This window comes from Coloeus monedula (assembly GCF_965178545.1).
Source record: "Coloeus monedula genome assembly, chromosome: 20".
Lineage (NCBI taxonomy): Eukaryota > Metazoa > Chordata > Aves > Passeriformes > Corvidae > Coloeus > Coloeus monedula.
In genome coordinates, this window is record NC_138800.1 from 9,277,015 (window position 1) to 9,298,776 (window position 21,762).

At 39.5% G+C, this 21,762-nt stretch overlaps 1 protein-coding gene across 4 annotated transcripts in view; it reads left to right on the forward strand.

Annotated features, from left to right (window-relative positions):
• The window catches only part of USP32 (ubiquitin specific peptidase 32), a 62,299-nt gene that overhangs the window by 8,000 nt on the left and 32,537 nt on the right, over positions 1 to 21,762 (forward strand). For all 4 annotated transcript variants that reach the window (XM_082294782.1, XM_082294783.1, XM_082294784.1 and 1 more), the window contains exons 2-5: positions 11,555 to 11,682; positions 15,240 to 15,345; positions 15,876 to 15,994; positions 18,827 to 18,986. In XM_082294782.1, the coding sequence (XP_082150908.1) occupies positions 11,555 to 11,682; positions 15,240 to 15,345; positions 15,876 to 15,994; positions 18,827 to 18,986 (513 nt within the window). The remainder of the gene's footprint in view (positions 1 to 11,554; positions 11,683 to 15,239; positions 15,346 to 15,875; positions 15,995 to 18,826; positions 18,987 to 21,762) is intronic.

The window sequence follows — 21,762 nt, forward strand, 5'->3', positions numbered from 1 at the left end:
TAATGCACATTTTCTTTTGTGATTTCTTCAGGGACACCTTACCTTTTGTTAGTGATGACTCCATATCTCATAGGCTGTGTAGCTTTAGTGTTTTCAGCTGGGCTGTGTAATAGTAGTTGGCATTTCTTTTTTACATAATGAATTTTAACACCTCTGAGAGGTGGGGTTTTTATGAGGTTGTGTTTACAGTTGAGCAGGGCTGACATGGTCCCTACAGGTGGGGCGTGTTTGGAAAGTGCATGGCTTTGAAATGCTGTTTTATTAAACTGGTGTAAAAGCCCTTCTGTATTTCTGATTTTTAATGGCTATAAACTGAGTTCAGGTCTTGGTTTGGCACGAAATGTGTCTGCATGTGGGTTTTGTAGTAGCTCACCAAATCTGCTTAAAAACTGATGCAAGTTATCAATCAGAATTTTTCTATGTAGCCCATTAATTCATTCATTAGAATGTCAATTAAAGAAAATTCCTTAATTATTTTAGTGTTTTTCTGACACGTGCCTAAGTTCTAGAGATGTGAGATTCTTGGTTAAATAATCCAATAGTTTAACAAAACCATTGTTCTTATAAAAATCTGGTGACATTTGCTCCAAGGCCCTTATTTGGTGGTGTAAAAGAGGCTGTGGCTGAGAAAGGTTTGGACAAGGGATAATCAGGCAGTTTGTAATGACCAGGGTTTATTTCCCACTGTATAAATGTTACTTAATGCAGGACTGGTGCAAGCCCTGAAACAGTTCCTCACTGAATCATTGCCTCCCCTGGAGTGATCAGCTGTCACAGGTAGGGTGACTTGGCAGATCGAGTGACATGCCCTGATCTCCAGGGTGTTCAAATCCTCCCTTTCCTTCTCCTTTCAACGTGTCACAACCCAGGACAAGCCTCTCTCATCTCATGGAAATGTGATTTGGAGGCAACCTGTGCTTTCCATGGGGTGTGTTTGGGGCAAAACAAGGTATTAATGGTGGTGTTAATAGACTGCACAGGTTCATGTGCCCACCAAGGAGGAGTTCTCTGCAAACCAGAGTTCCTGAGACAGGGATGCTCTTGGAACCAGCAGGGCCACCCCTCCCTCGTGATGGGAAGCACTGGACAAACTGTGATGGGATGGGCAGAAATAATGTCTGGCTTTGTCAGACACTGCAGTTCTGACTTTTAGAGTGGTTTTAAATAGTCACTGAGACAGTCTGTACTGTAAAAAGAGATCTGACTTCCTTCTGGTCAGGCTCTGCAGCCGCAGGGCCAGGCAGTGGGAGCTGCTCGGAGCCAGAGCTTCCAACCAGCAGCTACAAAGGCAAAAGGAATCTCTAACACTTATTTTGATGATTTTTTTTTTTAATGTCCAAATCCTTTGAAGCTGTTTCACTTAGTTTAGAATCTGAATTGGGCCCACAAGCTATGAGAGGCAATGTCACCGGGCCAAAATAAGAGATAATTGCATTCTGTATAAGAATGTAGGCTTCATCCTTTCAAAATAAAATCTACTACAAGCCTTTTGGAATTTTTCCTCAAAACCAGTGATTTTATTCACATTGTAGCTATCTTTTTGTTAGCTGGTCTTTCAGTTGTCATCTACTCACAGTTTAATTTCATGTTAAGTATTTAGTATAGAATGGATGCTGATGTTTCTTTTGTGTTTTGAATGGATGTTCCTTATCTCATATACGATGATAATGGCAGTGCTCAGGGTTTGTGACACTCTCCTGAGTTGAAATATTTTAACAGGAATTTCTCTCTGATCTAAGCTTGCCCTCTTCCAGTGTGAACCCATTGCTACCACTACGGTTCCTGATGAAGGGTCCTTCCCTTCAGATGCTGGAATTGTTTCACATAATTAATTTTGCTCCATTAGTTTGCAAAATTTGTTCTTTTAAAATTCTGAGACCTTGAATGAAATAAAAAAGTGGAAGAAACACAGAGCCCTAAACAGAACAGGAAGTACCAGATTGAATAAGTCTGTGGATGTGGGGAAAAAGAACTGAAAGTATTGGGATAGTAATTATGAGAACTTGAGTTTTGCAGATTGAATTTGTTCTAAAAATGAACTTGAATGTGGCATCATGAATGTATTTTGGGCTGAAGAAGCAGTTCTTTTCAGTCCCCATTTCTAGCTGTTAGGTGTTATCCAGAACAAAAATCTTACTCTGGAAATTTCCTAGTCTTGTCAAGATTTCTAGCACGTTTTCCCTCGTGATGTGATACAGTTAAATCCTGGATTTTAGTTTGAAAATTGAAAAAGTGGATTTGCACTGAAGCAGCAGTGCTTTAGGACAAATGAGCAGTTGGTGCAGTCAGGGCAACCTGGTCTGTGTTGTGCCAGGATCTTAGGGAAGGTTGTTATCAGTGGTAATGTGAGAACGTTTTGGTCCCTGTTTTCCAATCCTGCAGCTGACAACATGATTTGTCTTTGCCTAAAGAATTATAATTGATCTTTTTGCCATTAATAAATTCCCCAGTTTTTTTGTTGCCTGCAATTTAGCATTGTCTTCTGATCACCTTGGATAAAGAATTGTGGTGTAAATGTGTTGTGAGAACGAATGTTACTCTTTAAATAATGAGTAGATTGCAATGTTGATAGGGCAGAGGAGGAAGGAACCACAACATGCACTAATTCCAGTGCAGAACACGGGATAAATATCTGCAGAGGCCAGAGTGTTACAGGGATAGAGGTTAAAAAGCAGAATAGAAAATATTTGATAAATATAGACTCACAGAATGTTCATAATTTATTATGTAAATGTACTGCTGCTAATAGAGACTGTAATGTCCTTGAGGATATCTTGTGAGTCTCTTCAGGGATTCAGGGAGAGGTTCCAGCTGCTGCCTCCGTGCAGGGCACTGGGGCTCTTTGGTGTAAAGTCGTTCTGGTGCCTTTTCTGTTTCTGTGGAACAATGGGCAGTGTGTTCATATGAATCTCTGGAATTGGAGTCATCCCATCCATCCGAGCTGCTCAGTGGCACTGGAATGACTTGGAGCTGCTTTCCCATGCAGCTGTTCCAGGGTGGATCTAAATATGCTGTTTCATCCTTCCCAATGGAGGGCCTTTGGAATAATGTACATCTAATGCTGAATATCTTCAGTGAGAAATTCTATAATGTAAAACTAGTATGGCATCTTTCAGGATAATCCTAAATACGAATCCTAGGATGTTAATTGAGGATTCTCTTAACAGGAGATGCAGCAGTGGAAATGGAGTTTGGAAATAATAATAATGCTAGTTGTTTGCTATTGTCTGTTAGAAAATAAAGCTCTGATTCAGTTCTTGGTGTTCTACCAAACATGTAATGGGGTCTCAGAACTAAGCACATGGTGGTTTTTATTTTATTTCTTCACTCACTAGTCCAGTGTCTGTATTTGTGATTCTGCTGGTATTTTTCAGCCATTCACAGGTCGTGTAGCAAACTTTTCATTACGTGTTTGTAACTGTGTGACAGGAGACAGAAATTTGGGACCTGACACTAAAATATTCCCTTTACATCTGAGTTTGAGATTATATTTTAGACAAATGTGTCCCCAAGAGTTGGGAATAGGAAGGCTGGAAGCAGAGAGCCTTTTGTTGGCCATATGAATACACACATGTGGAGTGTTTGTGCCAGAACACTTGACTTGCAAGTGAGTCATATTTTTCCTCTGACTTTAGAAATTAAGATGTAGCAATGTATAAATATTATCTGAATCTTTTATTATTCGTGTCATAGTATGTAAGTACTGTGCTTTACTAGAGTTGGCTCTTCTAGCTGCCAGAGGCCAAGACTGGAGTGAATATTTGATCAAAATATACCAGCAATCCCAAATTAGAGCTTCTTCCTTGCCTCTCATCCTCACTGAAGGTGATAGGAAACTCTGCCTTCCTATGTAGAAATTGTAGCTTGTGTTTAACTTTCAGGCTTAGACTCTATTTTTTATTTAAAGAAAATTCATATTACAGCTGCATTTAGTATGTTTGGCACTCTTGGGAGACAGGATATGAAATATTTGTTACATTACAATTTATTTTGTAGCACAGTCCTTATGTGGTGTTTGCATTTACATAGTTGGCACTTGCCTTTCATTTTAACAGGGTGTTTATTTCTTGGAAACGAGTTATATATTGTAATTTTGTGGATCTTAACAAGCATAAATGTCTAGATGATTTTCATGGTGGTAATAAAGCAGAAGCAGCTTTTTTGAGTTGTGACAGAAGCTGCTCTGCTCACCTATAACAATACAAACTTTCAGTGTATTTGCCAGGAAAATTAAGGAAGGGACAGCTCGGAAAAACAGTTTAGTTTCTAATCTAAACAGGACTAAATATTAATTCTAAACGCTGAAAAGATTGAGGGCTGAAACATTCACCTGGGAAATCATGGACAAACCACAACTATGAAGGTGCATCAGAGGAAAATAGCAGTGGAAGGGGAAAGCAAGTTAAGGAAGGAAAAGATGAGGAACTCAGGTGTAGGTGGGCATCCCAGACTCCTGATTATTTTTTAGTCCATGTTGTATTTTGGAGGGGAGTTCAGGGTTCTCAGTACTGCTGCTCAGGATGGTTTGTGCTCTTTAAAACTTGTCCCCCTTTTCCCAGCCAGCAGAGGACAGGGGCCATGGGTGGGAAAGGTGACATCCTGGGATGAACCATGGCTGGAAATTGCTCCTGGAGAATGAGTTTACCAATTCTTTACTTGATAACAGGAACCACTTTTGTCCCTAATATTGCAGTTGATTCTGCTTAAATTTGCAGTTGTAAAAATGGTAAATTTGATTTTGCTGATCTGCAAAGTTTTGTGACTTCTCAGATTCTTTTCAGGTTCTTTTTATCCTGTGGCTCACAGGGTTGGACCAGGGAGCTCCTTTAATTCCTGAGGATCTAAAATATAGCCAATAAGATTTCCAAGCTCAGATGGTGGGAGGATTATTTCACTGTTGTTAATTTTTTTTTTTCTTCCCCCCCTTTCCCCCCCCCACTGGCTGTTATGTACCAGTTCCTCTCCACACTGAGCTTACTGGGAGAGTTAATCCAAACAGCAACGTGCCCTGATGGAGATAGAGGGGGATAAAACAGGCTGGGAATGCTGGCATTCTTTTGGGGATGGGGACTGTGAGGAGTAAGCTCTTTGAAGATTAAAAGCATCACTAAATGCTAAGTATTCGTGTTACAGAAAATTGGCAAATCCTATTGTAATGACTAAATCTCTTTCCACTCCCTGCACAGAGATGTTAAACCTTTGATATGCATTAGGGGAAGGTCTGATAGAACCAGGGAAAGCTTTATGCACAGGATGAGCCACTGCTACCAAAAGCAAAGAATAGGTGAGAGGAAAAAATACAGCTGGATTGAATAATTCCATTTTTTTTAAAATACCCAAACCGTGGTGTTGTTATCCTCTAATTCTTGTTATTGGTAAATATGTTAAAGACTATGAAGCCTTTATGGAAGTGCCCTTTGTCAATTGAATTTCTGATATTCCAGTTACAAAAGATTCCTTAAGAGAGAATTCATTTTTCCATTAGGGAAGGCAGGAATTTTTTGTCTGTGTTTTCTCCCAAAATATTCCCAAGTGGATTCCTTTTTAGCAGGGGTGTGTGGGTGTGGAGGTTGACTTTTTAGTCATAGGTGGTTCATTTATCTCAATTGTGTTTTGCAGTTGGTTCCTCCAATTTGGGGTTGTTCCCAAACACGCTTTACTTTCACTTGCACATTTTACCTCTTTGAAGCTTTTTAGTAATTGCTTTGGTTCTTGACAACTTCATAACCACAGCCATTAAGTCACAATAAAGACTAATGAAAAAAGTAATAAAATTTCCATGTATAACTAGGATGAAGATTCCTAAGGGAAATATTGAGCAAGTGATTACAGGGAAGATAATTGTCTGGTTAGAGAATTATATGCCCTGCGAGTTTGATATTGAACCTCTAAAACTGTCACTTAAAAATCAAAATATTAGAATTATGAAAACGTGAGCTGGAAGTGAGGAAGAATGTGAGACAGGTGATTTTTTTTTCTTGCTTTCTGAAGGATGAGCAAGTTGTTAGTTTTATTAGAATTCAAGTTTGGTTATTTTTAGTAAAGAATAAATGCAATGTTATGCTGATGGTTGCAAATTACTGCTTGCTTTGTGTACTTGTGATGTGCAGGGCTGGTGGGATTTTGTTTTTTAAGACACTGACTTAGCAAGCTGCTTTTCATTCAGTAGTGACATTAGAAATTCAGATTTTGGGGGTGTGCTTGGAGAGTATTAGGGGCATTTTGATGCTTCCATTTCTGGGGGAAAATACCAGTACTTCAGTCAGATGAGCTCGAAAGATTCTTGACCCTTCACCTTGACTGACCTTTTTATCCTGTGTTTTCTTTTCCTGTGTATGCAATACTTTGTTCCTGTTTTGACTTTCAGCGTTGTCGATACATTGTGGTTTTCTGCCTTGGTTGGGCTGGTCTGGGTTTTGTGCTGGGAACCTGTGAACCAGAATAAATCCTTTCTTTTCATGCAGTCAAATGAAGTATTTCAGGCTTTTGAGACAGAAATCAGCTTTTTGGTTGTGGTTACTGCTACTCCTCCTAATGGTAGTGATGATTTGTGTGGAGCTTTTGTGATTCTGGAGGTGTTTCTGTGTCCAATTAGTTCTACCTGATGTTAATTGGTCAGTTTATAGTAGCCAGGACAGATTAATTCCACCTTCCTTCAGTTAAACACTTGGAATTCTGCCCTTTTCACTGATTAAATCAGCATTTCAGTAGTAGCTTGTAGTGGTTTTATACAATATCTTAGCTCATTTGTCACGCATCTGTCTGATGCAGGCTGGAATTTATATCCATTTTAGTGCTGAGAGAAGACATGGAGAGGTTAAGTGTCTCTTGCCTGCGTGTCTCAGGCAGTGTTAAGAGTTCAAATGCTTTTATTCTTCACCTTTGCTCCATCAGACAAGTGGCTGCTTTGGAAAGCTGTGGTTGGGGTCTCATCCTGTATTTCTCAGCATTTTACATCAGTGTGCTTCAATTTTGAAGGATGGGGGGAAAAGCATTATAAGGGAAGGTGTTTTTGTGGCTGATCTGACTTTGCAAATAAATATTAAATAGGAATTTAAAATACACTTATTGTGTTTGCTTTTGATGCATATATCACAGGTGAGGTGTATAATAATTTTTATTTCAATTGTAATAACTCCACTAGGCCTGTCCAGCCACTTCTTTTAACCTTTAAGCAGAGACTGTAGTGTGTGGCAGTTCTTATATTCCTTATATTCAATAGTTACATCATCAAATATATATAAAATTAAGGAAGATTTTAAGTTCCTTCTTATGGTATTTGAATAGAATTGAGGTAATTTTTGCAAACCTTAGCTCAGATCCAGCAGCCTCTAAGGAAGTATCACAGAATGTGCAGTGTAGGTACTTCACTTAGTGAGGAATTTGCTTTGATGTAACAATTTTCTTCTCTCTCTTTTTCCAAAACAGGACATGAACGAGCAAAAATATCAATATTATGTGTATTTAGTCATGAAGTTATATTTTTATGATGACTCTTAATATTTTTCACTAGCAGCCTGGTAACAGCAGAGCAGCTTTTGCTGAGGCAGGTATTTTGCTGCCCAGTTTTTGTTGTCTAAAATTGTCCTTTCAGTGTGATCTTCGGAGGGGACAGAGGTGGTGCCATAGCCCAAACCATACACTGCCCACAGGGTATTTTAGAACCTTCCCAGATAAAAGTCAAGAAGGTGGGAGTGGGATTAGAGCTATAGGATGTGGAAAGAAAGAAGTGTCTCAAGTGAATAGAGATTCTAAAATGAATGGAGAATGTGGCTGCAAAACTTGCAAAGCTCCACTGGAAGGGTTGATTTCCTCCAGCTTGGTTTGAACAGTTTTATAGGGGTGGCAAAACAAGGTTTAAGTCTAGAGTTGGACTTGGATAGTCTGAGCTTCAGATACAGTTTCAGCCCAAAAGGAAGACTCCCGGGTGATTTGGTGATAAATACATGGAGTAAAGGCAGAGCAGAACCAGGTGGTTTCCAGCATGGGCCAGTTTTGGAAGGCACTGTGCATTTTGTTATCTGGGTAGATGGGAATTAAAACAAAAATGTGGAGTAGTACATCCATATAAACAGCCTGAAGTTTAAGTAACACTAGGAAACTAAAAATACCCTCGGCAGCTGGTGAGCTGAAGGTTTGTTACAATTACTTTAAGCTGGGTGACATTTTTAGCTGAGGTTGCGTGGTTTCATTTAAACTTTATTAAACAAACTGGAGCTGGAATATTCCCTGGAGAGTTGGATGCAGCACTAATCTCCTGTTAAACTGTCTGCAGCTTTACTGGAAACCCTTCAGCTGAGGTGGCACAGGAGGTTTGTGTTAGCAAAGTTAACACAGACACAGTGACAGTCTGGGACTTTGCTTCATTGGTGGTTTTTGGAAGTGGGCAGATAGATTTTTTTTTTTTAAAGAATTATCACACAGTATCTAATTAGTGAAACTTGGTTTTGTTACCTTGAATCAACCTTACAGTCAAAAGGTCGCTCATGTGGTCTCAAGGTGTAAGGAATTAAATGTGCATTTCCAATTGAGTCACTTTCCCTGCAGCAATATTGAGGTTGTACCACCTGTTATTGGCAGGTGGGATGCAAAGATGGTTTTTGCTGTGTTTGCTACCATGAGCTTATTCTGGGAAGTTGTCAGTGTCTGTTTTTCCCTGTCAGGCTGTGAATACAACAAGGGTGCACCCCATAGTGTAGTGTCTGTCTCGTGTGTCTAATGACAGCAGCTTGTGAATGCTCTTCTCAGAGGTGTTTGTAGGCAACTGGCTCCTGGAAGTGTTTGGGGAGTCTGTGCCTTTGGAAAAAGTGAATACTCCTAATGAAAGAACTTCAGTCAGTGTAGGAGGCAGGTTTGTCAACTACCCTGGTGTCTAAAGGCAGGATGAAAAACGCCTCTGTGTTCTATGGTGCTTCCTGTGTTGGGCTTGTGGAATTGAGAGAAAAAAGGCAGCTTCTGGGGATGTGAGTGCTCCAATTTCTAATATTATTATAGTAATAGATGTATTGCTTCTAGAAATGTTCCTTTAATAATTGAAGACTTAGTTTTATTTCCTCTCAACATGCTATCGTGTTCTATCTCTGTTGAATAATTGGTGCTTTCGTGTTGGGATTTTGTATTCAAATATTTTGCCTTCCAGACTCGTAGTAAACATTGATAATATTTTTGATTTATGCTCTTCTCATTTCAGTTGTACTTTCATGTGCATGGATCTAAATGTATAATGAACTTATCTTTACAAAGCTTTGCAGATGATTTTAAATGGCCAGCATCAGTCATTTTAATGGCTCCTGGGGAAGGAATGGAAGTAATTACCTTTCCTGCTATTCCATGACCTTTTTTGTAGTTTCTGCCTGCAAACAATAATACTGAGTGGGCTCTGGCAATAATAACTTGCTTTTGAAATGTAACATGGATTGGCAGCATCCACTTACCACGCCTGTTAAATATACTGATAGTGTGGTTCTTTTTGAAAGTCTCAGGAGTATTGCTTGACAAGTCTTGTGCCTAACCTTCTCCTCACCTTGACTGGCACTCCAATCACTCCCATGGATTATGGGAAATACATTTATATGGGATTTTCCTACTCCTGAGCACTGCCTGGGGTGCACACTGGGCAGTCATGGATGCTGTAAGCATCAGCTTAGCAAATGCTTTGTTTGTATAGAAACTTTTGCCAAATAACCCCAAACCAGATTGGATTAAATGGTGAGGAGATCAAAAAATTAACAGAGGGGGAGAAAAAAACAGATCACAGAGTCTATTTTTGTTAAAAATGTGTGTGTGTGCAGGCATTTAAAAACTGCAATAAATGAGAATATTTTCATCCAAGAACTGTTGCTTGATTTAGTCTAGGATCCAGGTTGTTTGCTTTGCTTTGCCAAAATTACAAAGCCAGTAGCTTCTCCTATCCATGTTCCCCAAGCAATCCCACCACTCATTAAGTGTGGGGAGTTGTCCCTGCTGGCTGAAGATTTGCTGTAGTAACGCTGTGCTTAGAGGTGAGAGGAGGTGAAGCACTTCTCTTCATTTCCTCCCTGAGTGTTCATTAAAGCATCACATGGAAAGGCACACAGTGACTCTGGGTAGATGTTAATATGAAATAATGGAATTTAAAAACCTCGTAAGCCAGGTAACAGTATGAAACCAACATTCTTCTGCCATGTAATTAAAGCAGGCTCGTTTTAGTAAAACAAGATGTGTGATAATGATAATCACCACTGTGCTAATTGATAGGTCTGGTGCTGTGTGGGTCACAATTGAGGTTTATCCCTTAGATACTTTGAATTTTTTCTTTATGGCCAGAAGTACCTAGAATCTGTAATAAAATTTGAGAGGAAACATAACCCAATTTCTGTTTCCACACACAATTGCTAAGTGAAGCCAAGATCTGTTTCGGTGTTGACTCGGATTAAAATTAGGGAGAAATGTTTTAATGTGATTTACTTCTAAGGATTGATTTTTGCTTTTGATGAATGAATGAATTAATTGAAAAGTAGAAGTTTTACTGAGTGCTGGATTAAGCCCTCAGGTGCTCTGGGTTTTTTTGGCTGACAAGAAGCTCCACAAGTCTTTGGCCGTGGCAGTGTTGTTTCTGTCTGGCGTGTGATAGCAGGGTAAGGAAAATGCCTTGCTATAAATACAGTGACACAGCTCCCACGTGCAGCATCATTTCTCTGGGCTTCTGCATGGTAAATACTCCTCCTGCACCCCACAGGAACTTCCAGGGCATCGTGTGCCATTCCTTGCAGCTTGGCTTTAGACAGAGGGCTTGTTTTGTTCCACGAGATCCTTCCTTTCTTAAACACTTTCTTAGAAAGTTGCTTTGTGCTTGTAAAATCTGAAGGCAGCACTGCTTTCCAGGGAGCTCCCAGGCCAGGATGAGCAGGATGTCATCACATTTTCCACCTTTACAGTTGTGAACAAGCTTGAACAGGTATAGCTGGCAAGCAGATTTTGGATGTGCAAGGGAATCTTGGGTGAAGAATTACATGTAGTCCAACATTTTATTCCTATTAAATCACACCTCACTGCACTGTCTCATGAACTTGTAGTGGTGGTGAAGTACTCTCTTTGTTTTAATTTAGAAAAGCAGGCTGATTAATAGATGAAACTGCCTGAAAGATGCTGTTGGAGCTGCTCTTAATAATATTCACCACTGCTGGTTGCAGATAATTTCTCTGGCTTACATGCAATGCAAAATTGATCATAAAGCTGCCTTATTTTCCTTTGTGCGACAAGAATGGTGCTGAATTTAGAACAAATTACAATCCACTATTGTAGTCAGAAAACTTAGGCAGTGAGCTGTTGTTCACATTGATGGTAACTGTAGGTCTGCTTCCCTTCTCTCTTTTCAAGCAAGAGTAATTTATTAGATCTCATTTTCTCCAGTCCCATTTTCCCACTCTTTAGGGGAAATCACGCGTTTAATTTCTTCATCTCCTTTTATTGTAAAGGTAAATGTAAGGAGGGGAGGATTTGGAGGTTCCTTAAGCTATTACCTTTCTGTAACATCTTTATTGACCAAATCTTCTTTTCTTTGCTCTGTTCTCAGTTACAGACATAGAACTGAAGCGGCTCAAAGATGCTTTCAAGAGAACTTGTGGCCTCTCCTATTATATGACCCAGCAGTGCTTCATCAGGGAAGTTCTCGGTGATGGGGTCCCTCCCAAAGTTGCTGAGGTGAGCTGTGAACTTGCTGTTTTCCTGGGAAGCCAAATGCAGTGGATAATGGGCAGCTGGATGGGGCACACACAAATGTTTATGGAGTTGATTGAATTGCCTCCCATTTTTTATGCAACATCACAATGCACCTTCTCTGCCTGAAAATGATATTCCAGACTTGGATCATGGAATCAGCATGAGCTGAGCTAATGCTCCCAACCCTGTTAATGCCTGGTAGATGACTTTGAAGTAAACCTGAATATCCAGATGGAAAGATGGGCAATTAAAAGATTGGGAATTTGTAACAAGACCATTGTAACAGATTTTATTTACTCCAACAACACTTGCTGTTGGTTTCTCTGAGATTCCAGTAGCTGTTGCTTAATTTTCTGAAGATGAATCTTTACGAGCTCTTAAAAATAAATTTGTTCATAACAAATGTATAAAAGAACTGACAAATAGCCAGAATCAAAATTTACTACATGGATATAAACATATATCCCTGTCTAAAAAAAAATAGTAATACCAACCTGCACATCTGCATGTTTACAAAGTTATTGTCTGTATGAAGTTACCCCTTTCTTGAGAGAGATATGAAAATATTATTGGTAGAGAGACAAAGATTAGGCAGACCTTTCAAATGTTCTCTTGCTTCATGTCATTTCTAGTCACAGCTTCTATTTTTGGCATGCTCAGAGCTGTTGACCTCAGAGGCAGCGTGCAAGTCTCCCAGTTTTATTTAGATAATGTGAGTGCTGAAGTGTGCATTGCTGAAGGTTTTACACTCTGCCAGAGTTCCTTTTCCTAAGCTTAGTCTTTTCTCCATTCTTTTTTTTCCCCTGTTTTTCCTAAGTGTTGGCAAAGAGAATGATACTACTTACTTCTGTAAACAGTTTGCTTTTTATGTGGGTGTTTAAGGCTTAGCAGGAAAATTTGTAGTGGAAAAGGAGGGGTCTGATTTGCCCAGAGTTTAAAGCCTGTCTTCAGTATTAATTTTTGAGTGTTTTTTGGATGCTTTGAGAGTTGAGAAACCCTAAGATGAAACAAAAAATGTATCTTTCACAATGCATGGTTGGTTTGAAATAGTGTAACATACTGAGAGTTTTATGGTACGAGTTAACTTGTACTTTTATATCCCTTTTATGTCAGTATTAAGGATTAAATTACTGATTTGGTCACAAACAGATTCTGGGGCTTCAAATGTCTGCTGGCTAGTTTCTATTTTATTTTTTTAAAAAATCTGTCCTTAAAGACACAGATTGTCTCTTTCAACACTCGTTATGGTTATAGAGCAGTTCTTGGTTTCCAGGTGGTGAAATAAAATTAATGGAAGACTCATAATTGGTTTTTGATGGCTTCTCATCAGAACTCATCTCAAAATTCAAGTACAAATTATGATGTACTTGTAGCATTCATACTCAGGCAGTGCAGTATCAAATCTGTGAACTTGAAAACTGTAAATTGGGCCAAAATTGGGATTTGAGTCAAGGGATGCTTTGTAAATCCTGGATTCAGGTTTGGGAGAGGCAGGCAAAGTCATTAGGCAGCTAAAACCCCTGAGTTTTCTGCCTTTCACTCATTAAAACCAATCATTTGGAGCCTCAGGTTGCTGGGCTGGGTGCTCTGCATGTTGTGAATAATGGTTTTTCATACCTGAGGAGTGAGAGGCCTTCAGGAATTTATTAAATTAAAAACACAGGAGTTTTAACTAGGACATAAAACAGGACTGAAACCAGTGGAACTTGGGTCAAACAATTTGTGTGATTGTCCTGCACACAAAACGTTTTTTAAATGTTCAGGACAATAATGTTCTGGGAGGATCTCTTGTGATAATGGAGTTGAAGATGTTAATAAAAGGAAATTTAGAGATGTGTTGTTAAAGTGCAAGAAGGCTGGGCAGGTGGTGGCAAGCATGAGCACAGCTTTTGTTTTTAAATCTTGTTATACTCTTCAGTTGCCCATGCAACAGAACATGTCAGGCTTAAATTTTATGAAAAAAATTACTATGTGCCATATACTTAGAGTAAATTTTACATCCTGAAGTGTAAATTGCTGTGATTCTCTCTGGGTGTGGCTGTTTTAAGTAAAGCTGCAACAGCATTAAGTAATTTTGGAAAATACAGAATTGCATCACATTTTGATGGTGCATGTTAGGAGTTTTCCAAGTGCCACACCAATGTGAAAAAATGTGGAGTTCCTTCCTTAGGAATGCAAACTGATGTGTTACGTGACTACTCAGTGTTTATAAACTCTTCCCAAGGAATGATTAAACAGCTAAACTCCAAGCAATGCCAGCTGCCCGTGGTTGTAATTACATATATTAAATACTGATACCTTGGATATTATCCATAGAATTCCTTTTCTCTGTTTATCTCATGAGCAATTCTTGTGTTGTGTTGAAATAATGTATAAATGTAGTATTTGGTGCTCATCTGATATCGCAGCTGAGATGTACAAAGTTCAGCAGAAGTGAGTGGATATTTTAGCTGCATATTTAAAAAAAGTAATGAGTCCGGTGTAATATGAAGGTAAATTGCCCACATGGGCTGTGTAGCCTTGAAGGCATCTGGTGAAGACAGAAGGATTAGGCATAAAAAGTGTGGAATTTAAGTCTCTGCCTTGAAGCCTGCGCAGTTGTTGTGTCCAAATAAAGCACAAATTCAGCTTTAATAATTTAGCCCTTCAAGCATTCGTAAATGGATTCAAGTTGGAGTAACAGAAGAGGCTGGTCTGGGCCCCCTGTGGAAATTAAATTTTGGTAATGCTGTGGGATGGAAGTGAGGTTCTGCAGGATGTTTTCTGGAGAATTAAAGCCTGCTGTACATTGATTTACATTGCCCTGCCTGCAGACAGATTTTAGTAATCTGAAGGGATGGATGGACAGATGGACAAGTGGACAAGGAGAGGATTTCTGCAGGTCACTGTCGAGGTGTCTCCAGCCAGTCTGCAGGAGCAGCAGTAGATCTGGTGTAGCCACTCTGTGTCAGGTGTTCCTTTATCACCTTCTTGCCACCACAGCACTGTGTGGCTTGGCCAGGTCTAACCTTGCCAGGCCCAGGACTGGTTTTGTTTGGGCACTCCCAGTCCTGACTTAATTTTGATCTGTGGTGGAAACCACCCCTGTGATGGTGTCGTGACTCACAGGGCTCTGGAGTTCCCCTCTCTGCTACCAGCCTGGGCTTGGGGATTCCTGCTGCATCTCCTTGATGCCTTTGAGATTATCAGAGCCCAGCCTGGAGGAGATTTCAGCCCTGATAAAGAAGTGTGGGGAAACAACACCATGAGCAAGTGAGAAGTGTCTTCACTGGAGGGTTCTAACATGGGATTTTTATATTGCTCTTTATGACTGGTACTCGTATTTCCCTAAGTAAAGGCTGTTTATAGGTACCAGAAGAGCTACAAAAGTGTAACAGAATTAATAATTGAAGTGTGTTTAGCTGAATGTGAGGTGATGAGCCTAAAAACCACATAAGATGGAGCCTTAGTACAAGCTGCTCTTCTTATTTCTGACATGTTTGTCCTGTTTCTGGTTAACTTCTCTATTTTTGGTTAACTTCTCTAATTTATTCTTCTAGGTTATCTACTGTTCATTTGGAGGAATATCCAAAGGGCTGCACTTCAATAACTTGATAGTTGGATTAGTTCTACTTACAAGAGGCAGAGAGGAGGAGAAAACAAAATGTAAGTGATGTAACTTAAAACAGTAACAACAAGACTGTGAGTATAAAATGTGACCAGAGCACACATTTTACAATAAAAGACAGGATTTTTGGAAACATTTTTGTCTGTATTTTTTTAATTAAGTGCATTTTTGTTTTCTATATTCATTCAAAATGAAATATTTGCTGAGCCATCATGAAATGTCAGTGTTGGGATCCTGCAGAAAGCCTGATGCTCTCTGTATGTGGGCAGAGGAAGGAGGATGGCATTGATATTTTTCAAAACAAATAAAAGCATCTGCCTACTGACTTCTGTTGTTTTGTCTTCTCTGTTAATCTGACTTGATAACACTCATTTTCCCTTTGATTACAATAGTAAAAGAAAAGGGAGATCTTGACCTTAATCTTGTGGACCTGTATTGAAACTGGAGCAACCTAAATTTTTAGTCATTTAGTTGTTGCATAGCCTTTGACATTCTCAGCCAGTTGTAAACTTTAAATTTGAAAAATGTCACTGCCATGAGATGTTTACACAAATCTCTATTTCCTCAGATATTTTCAGCCTCTTCTCTAATGAATCTGGGAGTTATGTTGTCCGTGAAGAGATGGAGAAGATGCTGCATGTGGTTGATGGGAAGGTCCCAGAGTCACTCAAGAAATGCTTCTCTGAGGTATTTCATGCAGCTCTTCTCCTGTTGCATTTACAAAAAGTCAAGATTACATTAAGTGGCTTCTTTTTCATACTCATGCACATATGGGAACAAATTGACCTTGTTTAAATTGGGTAAAAGCTCATGGTTTTTTGTGTTGTGGTATTACATGTAATTTGTATTGATGTGAACAGCATTTGGTGTACAAATGCAGGCATTCTCTGTGCTCCTGTACTTACTGTGCTGCTTGGAAAGAGATCATTTCCCAAGGGTAATCATGTCATCAGGTAAATTTAAATACTAATATTGCTGGTGGGAACTTAAGTCATTAATGTGAACATTTTTTTGTAATCAGGGAAGAAATCTAGAATACAGAGCTGAGAAGAAAGAAAATCTGCACCCTGGATTTAAAAATGCCTGACAGCAGTGGTTGCTTAAAAATAATAGTTTTATATTATTGCTTTTGTATCACTGTTCCTGCCAGGAGCTACAACATTTAATTATTCTTTAGCTTGTTTGAGAAATGTAATCTTTATGGAGCTTGCTGAGGTCCTCCTCTAAACCAGGGAATTAGTTCTTCCCTATATTCATAGGTGATTCTTGGGCTTCAGGAATCCTGATGAATTTTCAGTGATTTTTGCTTGGTTTGTTATCAGACTGAGATCAGCAGAATGGAGATATCATTGTACGTTCCTCTGGCGAAAGCATTGAGCAGATTGACTGGAAGCTTTATTTGTGGCTGTCAGGTTACTTAGTTACTTCAGATTTTATTGGTCTGTGTTGGAGATAACTCTGGCTGTGGGCACTGCCTGAGCCAGACTCTGATCTGGCCCTGGTGTCCTGTTGGCTTTGGAGGCAGTGATTGCATTCCTCAGTCCTGGCTGGAATCATAAATCCTGTGTCCACTGCAGTCCAGCTTCTGGACCTGACCCACGGTGCCATTTCCTATTTATAATTTCCCATCAGTGTGGTGTGATGAATTGCACCCTACAAGTTAATTGCACGCTGTCCAAGAAATCCAGAAATACTTTATGAAGACTTGCAGGAAGATGAGTATCAATCTGGGCTTCAGAGCATTTTCCTGTTCAAGAAAATGCTGCATATTGATTTTTCTTTTAAAATGAAAATAGTGTAATAACCCACTCAGCAGGATTTACTGGGCTCTTAATCATCCACGGTCATTGCTGGAGAGTGAGAAAGTTTAATGTTCCTGCTGTGGGCCTTCCTGCCTGCCTTCTAGAGAGAGGATGGGTTTGATTTCAAGCATGATGTTTATAGGTACTTCTGTTCATCAGAATCATTGTGTGTACTCAGCTAGAAATAGAAGCTTTGGAATATATCTGAGTTTTCCTTTTGTTTCTCAAGTTCCATCATAGTTCAGCTGTAATCATTGCTTGCTTCAAATGCTTTCTTCCTCCTATCTGAAGTTTTTCTGTCCCTCTTCATTGTCCTTCCAGGGAAAATTGGAGTTTTAATGACATAGCTCTTGCTGCCTTTACAAAGAGCAGTGCAAAAAGTAGAGGGAAAGGGTGGAACAGGGAGTGAGAAAATGTTCTTGTCTCTTGATCCAAACTGTTGGAGAAATGAAAGAATAAGAAATAAAAGTGAGGGTGGGTAGGCCCTGGCACAGGGTGCCCAGAGCAGCTGTAGCTGCCCCATCCCTGGAAGTGCCCAAGGCCAGGTTGGATGGGGCTTGGAGCAGCCTGGGACAGTGGGAGGTGTCCCTGCCTGTGGCAGGGGGTGGAACTGGATGAGCTTTAATGTCTTTTCCTACCCAAACCATTCTGTGATTTGTTGGATGAAAGTATAAAACTCTTTAGTCTAGAAAAAGAGGCATAAAAAGAATGAGTATCTGGACCTGAAACAATCCCCTGCAATGGGAATAGGAAGCAAATGTTTTAGCAGTGCTGGTGATGAACCATTGGAGCAGCCTGGCAAAGGGAATATAGTGAATTTTCAATTTTCTGCATTTGGCAGTTGCAGATAGTCCGTGGCCAAATGCAAATGGTTGGATTCTGTAGAGATGTAATTCAGTGAAGTTTAATGGTCTGTGATATGAGGGGAGTTTAAATAATCAATGACTTGAAACCTCTTCCACTTTCCAGACCCCTGTTTATTTCCCCTGGAGATGAGACTCTCCATATAATGAGTTTGTCTACTGATAATGGGTTTGCTTTTATTTGAGGTAGTTTTGTAGGTTCTGTAAAAATTAGTCTGCTGATCCCTATGGTTTCATGGCCACAGCTTGGCAAGGATTCAAATAAATGGTTTAAACAGCACAGAAATTCTGTGAGTGTGTAGATTTTATGTATTCCTGAACAGGGAGCTCCAAGAGACACAGAGTGAGCAGATCCTGGGAATGTCATGTCAAAAAAATCCACACGTTCCTGCAGTGATTAATCACAGCATTAGTTATTCCCAAATCTCATTTTTCTGTGTTGTTGGTATACCTGCGCAGATAGAACAGAACGTTTGTGATTTTATAGCACCTGTTTTTTGGTATAGCAGAGCTGGTAACTATAATAATACATTTAAATTCATCAAAATAACCTCTGCTGTTTTGAATTGCAAGTAACCATTTTTCTTTTCATCCCTTTCACCTGAGGTTCAGGGTAAATGAGTTTCCAAAGGCCACATTGAGTAGGTGGCTGAAATGCAGAGAGAACTGAAAGTTAATTTCCCTCCCATTGCCGTTTCAAAAGGAAAGGGAAAAACAGGCATGGCTCCAAGCAGAAAAATTACATTAGCACTTATTTTTCTAGGAGATTGTCCCAGTTTTTGTTCATGTAGCTGGATGGTTCCTGTTTACTGGCTGTGCGAAAAACAGCTCCCATTTTCTGGTTTTTCTTGCAGGGTGAGAAGGTGAACTATGAGAAGTTCAGGGTTTGGCTGCTGCACAACAAAGACGCTTTCACCTTCTCGCGGTGGCTGCTCTCGGGAGGGGTGTACGTGACCCTCACTGATGACAGTGACACCCCAACCTTCTACCAGACCCTGGCTGGGGTCACACACTGTGAGTAAAGGTGCACATCTTAAAAAAACCTGCCAGAGTTCACAGGCAGAATCGTTGTTCATTCAATCTCCCTGCTCCGCTACGTTCGGTTCGGCGAGAGAAATTCCTTCTCTGAGCTCATTTGTTCTCTGCTTTCCATGCTGTGGTGTAAAATGTTGTGTACAAGGACACTGGGTTGTTATTTTTAAGAGATAATAATGCTGAGGCTACAACACTTCGATAGAAGTTTGCTACCAAGCAAGCTAAAAAAAAAAAGTATCTTCTGAAGTGGCTGACTGGTAATACTGGGTTTACTTTTGGTCTTTATAGTGGGCTGTAAAACTACTGAGAGAGTTGAGAAAATAATATTTGTTTCAAAAATAAGTGTTACCTCTTAATTTGCTTCTCCAGTAAAATAAATAATATTCCTGGCATGTGGTAGAGGCAGGGAACTGAATTAACTAAAGAGAAGCATCCTCAGGAACTGTCTCCAGAGAAGTGCTTCCTTATGTCTGTGTTAACGTAAAAGAAGGAACAGCTGGTTTTTAAATTGAATCTAAAAACAAAAGGCTGATAAATGACACTTCATGTACCAGTGTAATGCAAGCATCCATTCCATCCCTGAGGATCCCTGGGAGAAGGGAGTTGGTTGTGGAGCTGTCAGGGATTTGAGCAGTCTGGTTGTGTTTTATGTCCTCTCACGGATTTTCCTCCTTGGTGTCAGTGTGGCATTTAATCCTCTAATGGGTGGGTTGCTTGAATAAAGCAGTGTGCCCTTTTTTATCCTCTTGGTTTTAAATATGGGCATTCAAACTATTTTCTGACCATCTGAAATGAAAATGCATGATTAAGTTGGGAGTTTATGAACAGGTAATTTATTTACATTACGTGAGAGGCTGCAGGAGACATTGAGGTTACAGAAAACCACGAATATTCTGAGGTCTCGTAGACAAGGTAGAGAAAGAAGTGTGTGGAAAAAACCCCAACCCTCTGAGTGTTCTGGGAAAGATCTTGACCTGTATCAAACTGAGATCTGCTCTTTTGTATGCTTTGAAATTGAAACTTTCAGAGCAGTTTTTACTGAGCTTTTCACAGAAAGTTTATTTTTACTGAAACTGAGGTTTGGAATTAAAAAAAGAATTAAATTTAACAGCTGCTGTTTTAATAGATTTTATTTCATGTTTAATGTTGTTCTCACTTCTGGTTTTGATATCCCTGTCACTGTTACCATCGTGTCAGAGCTGGGATTGAGCTTTTTAGTGAATTCCAGAAATCCATGTAGGTGATGTGGTTATTGTCCACAGATTTGGAAAGCTCATGTGACAGTTATGTTTGGACCTCTAGATAAAATTAAATTTTACTAAATTTCCGTGTGATTTACAACAGTGTAGGAATTTCATCCAACAGATGCAAAACTAAGGAAAATATAAGTGCTTGAGCATTTGGAAGTAATTTCAGCCTAATCAGGTCACTCCAAAGAGTAAGAAATCCAGTCCAGAAGTATTTTTAACACAGCCGAATGTGTAAAACACTGAGAGCTGTTGTGACAGTTCCTTTGCTCTAAATGAAGGCTTGTTCTTAATATTTTTCCTGGGAGAATGGTTCCCTTTGGAACGACCAGGAAGTGAGATAATGTTTGGTAAACTGAGGCAAACACCATAATACAGAGAAAGAGGGAAAGGTTTTCACTTTCTTCTGTAAAATGCAAAGTAATTCATGACACTCGCTGGTGCAATCAGGAACTTCTCATTCCCGCTGGATCTCCCGGCACAAGCCTCAAACCCCCCTCCTCAGCCTTACCTCACACTGTGCTTCCCATCCAGCTTCTTGAACAATATGTCAGAGCCATGAAAAATGGCAGTGATAAAAACAGGCAAAGTTATTCCCATTGATTTAGAAACAGCCACCATTTCACTGCAAAGCATCAGTGACTCCATTTAAATTTGCTTAATGAGCCAGGCTTTCAGGGAAACAAAGGAATACTAATTTTTCATTTGTAAATAACATTTATTTTGGTGTGCAGATGACTTTAATTACATTTCTCAACACATAATTAGAAATGAAATTTTAAAGTTACAGGAAGTTGCACACACTTGCTGCTTTTAATCAAATTTTGTTCCGTTTCACTTAAATCAGAAATATGAATAATTTTATTTGAAAGCTGCCAAAATAACTGGCCTTTGTTCCTACAAAAGCTGCTTCAGGGATATGAGTTTGTCTTACACCTGAGGATGACCAAGTAGCAGTAGTTCGGATTTTCTCAGTTTTGTAGTACAATCATATGCATTTAAATTCATTTTTTTAATATATATATTTTAAGCCATCATATTGAACAGCACTGTAGTGGAGCCTGTAAATCTCACATTTCTGTCACGCTGACTCAGGGAACACCTCATTGATTTCCTTCATTTAGCTGGAAATATTTTTTCTGCTGCAACATAGGTGCTGGTTGCCTTTTTTGTGTGTCATTTTGGTGTGACTCAGTGTCATGTAATGGGCTTAGATAGTCAGGTTTTCAGCCCTTTTCCATGGGGAAAATAATTCCACTCATCAGAGGGGTTGCTGCTTTTGAACTGACAGAATGTTTAATTTGTACTTCTTTGTCACACAGTTCTTGTGTCACTGAGTTCTGATTAAATAACAGCCAAATTCCCCTTTCAATGGAAGAGACTCCTCTGTTGTCAGAAAAATTCATTCTGTTCTTTCTGACAGCTCTCACCTGCTGAGGTGCAGTTATGACTGCAATCAGTATAAATAATTATATTTTAGAATATACATTTATCATTTGTTTAGTACA